At 35.5% G+C, this 5,837-nt stretch overlaps 1 protein-coding gene and 1 pseudogene across 1 annotated transcript; one reads left to right on the top strand and one right to left on the bottom strand.

The window, feature by feature from the left end:
* The window catches only part of LOC107679053 (tctex1 domain-containing protein 2-like), a 3,028-nt pseudogene extending 1,988 nt beyond the window's left edge, over nucleotides 1-1,040 (bottom strand).
* Nucleotides 1,041-1,711: 671 nt separating this feature from the next.
* Nucleotides 1,712-5,079, top strand: LOC107679055 (uncharacterized). The gene is made up of 5 exons (XM_016474470.1): nucleotides 1,712-1,822; nucleotides 2,513-2,830; nucleotides 3,063-3,236; nucleotides 4,457-4,497; nucleotides 4,592-5,079. Exons 1-5 carry the CDS (start codon nucleotides 1,759-1,761, stop codon nucleotides 4,811-4,813), a joined length of 819 nt encoding a protein of 272 aa, XP_016329956.1. The 5' UTR covers nucleotides 1,712-1,758; the 3' UTR covers nucleotides 4,814-5,079.
* Nucleotides 5,080-5,837: the final 758 nt, after the last annotated feature.

Below are 5,837 nucleotides of genomic sequence, written 5' to 3'. Positions count from 1 at the left end.
GATAGATAGATAGATAGATAGATAGATAGATAGATAGATAGATATATAGACAGACAGACAGATATAGCTAGATAGACAGACAGACAGACAGACAAACAGACAGATATATAGACAGACAGACAGACAGATATACAGACAGACAGACAGACAGATAGACAGTTATATAGATATATACAGACAGACAGACACAGACAGACAGACAGACAGTTAGATAGATATATAGATAGACAGATAGACAGTTAGATAGATATATACAGACAGACAGATATATAGACAGACAGATAGATAGATAGATAGATAGATAGATAGATAGATAGATAGATAGATGAAATAATTAAGCAGAGTTCCTCAGAGTTCGTCTGTCAGCCAGAAACAGAGCAGTGTCACCTCGCAGCTTGTTTTTAATGCAGTCTGCTAAAGCTCTGGATAATGCGGGAGCTTCCTCAGGATCATACTGCACTCCATACAGCTGCTCCCTCAGGATTTCTCCAATACACTCTTTCGCCACCCCTGCCTTGAACCTACGGGGAAATGAACGGAAAAAGCTATTAGATGAAGCTCAGCGGATGTTTATGTAACGTTAAACACTAGAAGCACTGAAAGCCAGCCTTAAGCTCAGCTGCTGTTTTAGCCGGCTAAGTTCAGCGTACAACGTTTAAAACGAGAATACGATCGACTTACTTGTCTTTATAATTCGGTCTTATGAGGTACGTGCTCGCTCCGGCGTCCATGAATCCAACTCTCCAAGCGTTTGGTGTGCGACTCGCTTTGCTGCGTGACCGTCGTTGTCATAACAACTCGGCTTCATCCGGGGAACGGTCAAACGAGATGGCGTCATGAGCGTCGGGTGCGTTCACTTGAACACGTGATCGGCGCGACTTCACGCGTTCGGCGTGTTCTCGAGGAAGCACATTCAGATCTAATAGATCAAAATATATCAGGGGTACAAACACATGTAGGCCTATACATTCGCCTAGCCTTAAGTCTGATTTCCAGAAAAACATAAATAGCCTAAATACATTCATACTGAGTCATAAATTAGTCATCAAACACAGTAAAACCAAACTGGGCACCTATATAGGCCCAGTGCAGGTAGATTTTAACTAAAAAGTTCAACTGTGTTCTTAGAGCAAGGGAATTTTTTCCGTAATGTTAGGTTTGGGTAGGTTGTTTTAAGTGTTTATTTTGTTAAAAGGTGTTTTAAATGTTATAATGTCATGCAGTCGGTGAGCCGTAAGTCTGTTTTGTGGCAGTTTACACACGTCTGTATTTCCTCTGTGGGATTGTGAAACTCGAGGTGGTCTGTCGGTGGTCTTGTGGTGGGATTGTGTGATGAGAGATTAAATGATTTGACAAAAAATGTAGGACTTACAGTCACAGTAGCCTACATATATGTATAGTAGCCTAATAATAGAGCACCTTTTTTTTTTTTTTTTAATAAATGCGGTTTATTATAACAATAACCTTTTTAGATTTTATTGCTATAATTATTATAATTTTTTTTTTTTTTCATTTGTTTATTTGGCATCCGCTTTTTTTTTTTTTTTTTGGTTTCCAGAGATCTGAAAGTGAACAAAAGGAAAAGAAAAGTAAAAAGAAAAAGCGTAATGACATTCAGTTCCTGTCTGTACCTCCCCCTGAAAGACGTAGGTTTTATTCTAAACAGTATGTTAGTGCAAAGCATAAATCAGCAGAAACGGGAAGACGTGTGCATCTCCGGTGGCTGCCTGCGTTCATTTGCTCCGTTCCATCTGCAGCATGAAGCGTGACCTCAAGAAGAAACTCGTACTTTTCTCATTCATGTTGTACTTGACTCTTAACGGTGAGTAAAAGAGGTCATGATCATTCTGGGGTTTAGTCTTTCCTGTCTGTTGATTTGTACGGTATTTTCACGTCAGCTTTTGGAAATGTTTCTTACATTAAGGCACAATATAAACCTAATATCAAATTGTATTTATTTTGAACAATACATCAATAGTTGTGCCTTTACACTTGTTTTTTTTTTTTTAAGTAATTTTACACATTTTTAAATTTTCAAGTTTTTAGGCCAAAGTATTTACACATAAAATGTTATTGAAAGGATTTGTAGTATTGTACAAAAAAAGGCAACTGAAGTACCAAGAAATTTCCTTTGACTCATGGAAAATGTGAGCGAGATCTGCAAAACAACAGCTCTTTCTTCTTTTGAAGAGTTTCATACCTCTATCATACCATCAATGAAATAACAGCGAGTAGGTTTTTTTAACACTAAAAAGAAACATCATGACACAGACTGATTGAGATTACAGTTTTCATGATGTAGGGGAGTCCGGAGCTGCTGTTGTACACATTTTACTCAGGTGAATGCTTTTCAGTGTAGTTTTCTCTTTTTTTTTTCATTATAGACACAAAAGTAAAAAACTTGGCTACAAAAAGCGGTTGAACATATACAAATAAAGATGAGTTCAGCCTGCCATTAAACAGTCCATTATTAGATTTCTGTTGACGTGACAAAGTGTTGCTTTTATTTCAGTGGAATCAACGCATGAAGTGAATGGCACATTGGAAGAAAACATCACTGTTCACTTCACTTTTCAAGATTCTGTTAGAAACTCCAAACCTAGTCTGTACAAAAATGGGGAAAAGATAGGAACTTGGATAGAAATCAACCTTTGCAAAGAAAAGTTTGCCCTGAGTGATGTGGAAAACAGGACTGTCACACTACACATCACAAATCTCACACTGGAAGATAAAGGGACATATCATGTCGCAGTGCTTCCAGATGGTCTTAACTCTCTTTTTGAGAGCAATACAATTGATATTAAAGTCAGATTAGGTAATAAATCAGCAGGTACGTTTTCTCTTAAAACCTCAGTGTTAAACAGAATCCATTTAGAATTGTTTTCGTTCAGTGAAATACTCATATATATATATATATATATATATTATGTGCAGTTGCTATTGTAATCGTCAGTTTGCATTTTTAGATAAGTAAACTGAACAATTAATTAATAATATTAATAAAATATTATATCGACTCAGTGTTGCATGCCATTTTCAAAACGAACTGATTTTTCTTTCAGAAACTGAAAAAGAAACAGAAGCTGTGCATGAAAGCATAGTGACTGATTCACCTAAACTGGAGTCATCGGAACAAAAGCCATTCTTCATTTTCTTCAGTGCGTTAGTTATTATATGTATATGTCTCTTTGTGGGGATATTGTGCTGGCTTTTTAGGACCTATCCAAGAAAACCAGGTAATGCATTGTTTTAATGCATTGTTTTGAATCAAATTTCTTTTACAGTCTGACAGGGTGATTTTAAAGATATGTTTGTAAGATTTTGTACATGAGACAAATAATGATTTTAAGAATTATTGAATTGCATTGTGCCATCTTATCAGTGCCGATCCTTGACTTCTGGGGGCCCAAGAAGGGGCCCTGGGGGGCTCTGAGGGTCGGCTCTGCATTTTATGCTAAATTCAGAACTTTTTATATATCAATACCGTTCAAAAGTTTGGGATCAGTAAGATCATTTTTAGAAAGAAATGAATACTTTTAGTCGGCAAGGATACATTCAGCTGAGCATAAGTGACAGTAAAGATATCAAAAATGTTAGACAAGATTTATTTTTCAAATAAATTCTGCTCTTTTAAACTAAAGAGTCCAGAAAAATCCATCAGGTTTTCAACATTGATAATGTTCAGCATATTAGAATGATTTCTGAAGGGTCATGTGACACTGAAGACTAGACATCACAGAAATAAATTACATTTTAAAATATATTCACATAGAAAACATTTATTTTAAATTGTAATCATATTTCAGTTTTTACTGTATTTCTGATCAAATAAATACAGCCTCAGAGAGCAGAAGAGACTTCTTTCAAAAACACTGAAAAACGTATGAACTCTAAACTTTTGAATGGTACTGAATGTTAGTGCATAATTATGTTTTCAGGAAAGTAACAGGGTTGAAGTTTTGAAGCCTTGTGCTCAAAATCTTTAAACTAGATGCTTTTTAGATTTCTACAAATGTTTTTTATTTTATTTTCAGTAGCATGGTTCACATTTTACGATCGTTCATTACTGTAAAACATCAAATAAAACGATTTATGGATAAGTTCATTACTTTTAAAAGGAAAAATAAAGATGGTAGAAAATCATTTTGATACACAACTTGGGGACACAGCTTCAAGTATAGCCTATTTTTTTAAAAAACACATTGTGTCACAAATAAAATCTAAAATCGATGAAAAAATTATGATAGATTATAGATGACAAAATGTCTGTAAAAGGAAATTTAAATTGAAAAACTAATGAATATTAAATTAAAATAAGTAACTTACTAAAATAGCAAGAAGTCCCCAACATATTCTCATGACAAAGACACAGGAAAAAAAATACATAAAAATGAAGTTACTCCATTCTTCTATGTATTTTAAAAAATGCGCTAATTGTAACTCTATGGCTCCTCAGATGCAGAAAACCCTCCAGTTCACAACAACACAACACAACAGGTATGTTCACGACCTCTTTATTTCACTAAACTACTGAATAACACTTTAACACTCATTACATTTCCGTTTTGTATGTTACGGCCTGGGCTGTTAGCAGGGGCAGTGTGGGACATCCGGGGCTGTGTTTGTCAGCTGTGTGGAGTATGGAGAGTTAGACTTTCAAAACAGACCTGAAAGAGATGACAGAGTAAAACCTGCCGAGGCGACATCAAAGGCCCAGGACGGAGTGGAATATGCTGCCATAATTTTCCCTCAGCAAAAACAGCCACTGAGTGGGCGGATGAGAAATAAACAGCAAGTACCTGCCATTAAGTGATAGTCAGCCTCATTAAACCATATTGTCCACTAAAGTTAGTCTGTTTTAATATATGCTCATGTATACCTAATATACTATTTGGGAGTTTTATTGAGAGTGAGTAGAAATCCTAAACCGTTTAAGACTGTTATATGATCATTATTATATAATTATATGATCACAAACTGCCACATAAGTCATCTTCTCACTGTTAACTAGTTCACAATGATACTGTAAACGTGCCACAGAGTTTAACACTGAGTCATAGAGAGGTGCTAACCACAGAAGCCCCCATAAAGAAACCTGAGGTACTTGAATATGTTTGTACAGTATTACGTAACCCAGGCTCATTGGAAAAAAACATTATTTTTCTGCAAAATGATATTATGTTGCTTTGCTTCATATTTTTTTTTTGGCACTAAAAGCGCGTTCAGTTTGATCTAAAACAGATGCACGTGAATGTGGAATGTTTTATTAATTACAAATTGTAATCTGTTATTGATTACAAATTGCATGACAAAATTTGTAGTTAGTAACATAATTCATTACACATTTTAGGTAATATAGGGCCAGATTTACTAAACAGGGCAAATTAGCGTGAGAGCGCAATCCCATAAAAGTGCCGATGGGAGTGAATCCAGAATGCATGTAATCAGGAAAAATGCATTTGCTGAAGCAACTGTGCTATTTTAAGTAGCTATTACACGTCTTTGAGCTCTTTTATCTTGACTTGTGTCTCACAGGACTTGAACCGAGCGCTTCACATTGCAAGTGCAATGCTGTACCAGGTGCACTACTGAGCAAGTTTACTATGTGCCATACATACATATAGAGCTTGTTATGTGATGCAAATGCATCACAATTCACTCGCTATGGTGAAAGTGTTTTGAGGTCATGCCATATTATTACTTTAAGAACGGCATGAAAAATCAATAATCTGATCCTTTGATCATAATTTGTTTGAAAAGGAATAAAAGTTGTTAGTGTTTTACTGACACTAGTGTTCATTTCCAACCTGATCTCATGAAAGTGTGTTTAAATAGTA

The sequence above is a fragment of the Sinocyclocheilus anshuiensis genome, unplaced genomic scaffold (assembly GCF_001515605.1).
Source record: "Sinocyclocheilus anshuiensis isolate Anshui unplaced genomic scaffold, SAMN03320099.WGS_v1.1 scaffold2020, whole genome shotgun sequence".
In the NCBI taxonomy this organism is placed as follows: Eukaryota; Metazoa; Chordata; class Actinopteri; order Cypriniformes; family Cyprinidae; genus Sinocyclocheilus; species Sinocyclocheilus anshuiensis.
The sequence above is the reverse complement of the archived record's forward strand: the minus strand, read 5'-3'. Positions and strand labels throughout refer to the sequence as shown.

What these genes read in the sequence shown, in the direction of transcription:
- LOC107679055 (XM_016474470.1), top strand. Translation starts at nt 1,759, where the DNA reads ATGAAGCGTGACCTCAAGAAGAAACTCGTACTTTTCTCATTCATGTTG. An exon ending in GACCTATCCAAGAAAACCAG is followed by an intron (nt 3,237 to 4,456) that starts GTAATGCATTGT and finishes ATGGCTCCTCAG; the next exon opens with ATGCAGAAAACCCTCCAGTT. An exon ending in ACAACAACACAACACAACAG is followed by an intron (nt 4,498 to 4,591) that starts GTATGTTCACGA and finishes CTGGGCTGTTAG; the next exon opens with CAGGGGCAGTGTGGGACATC.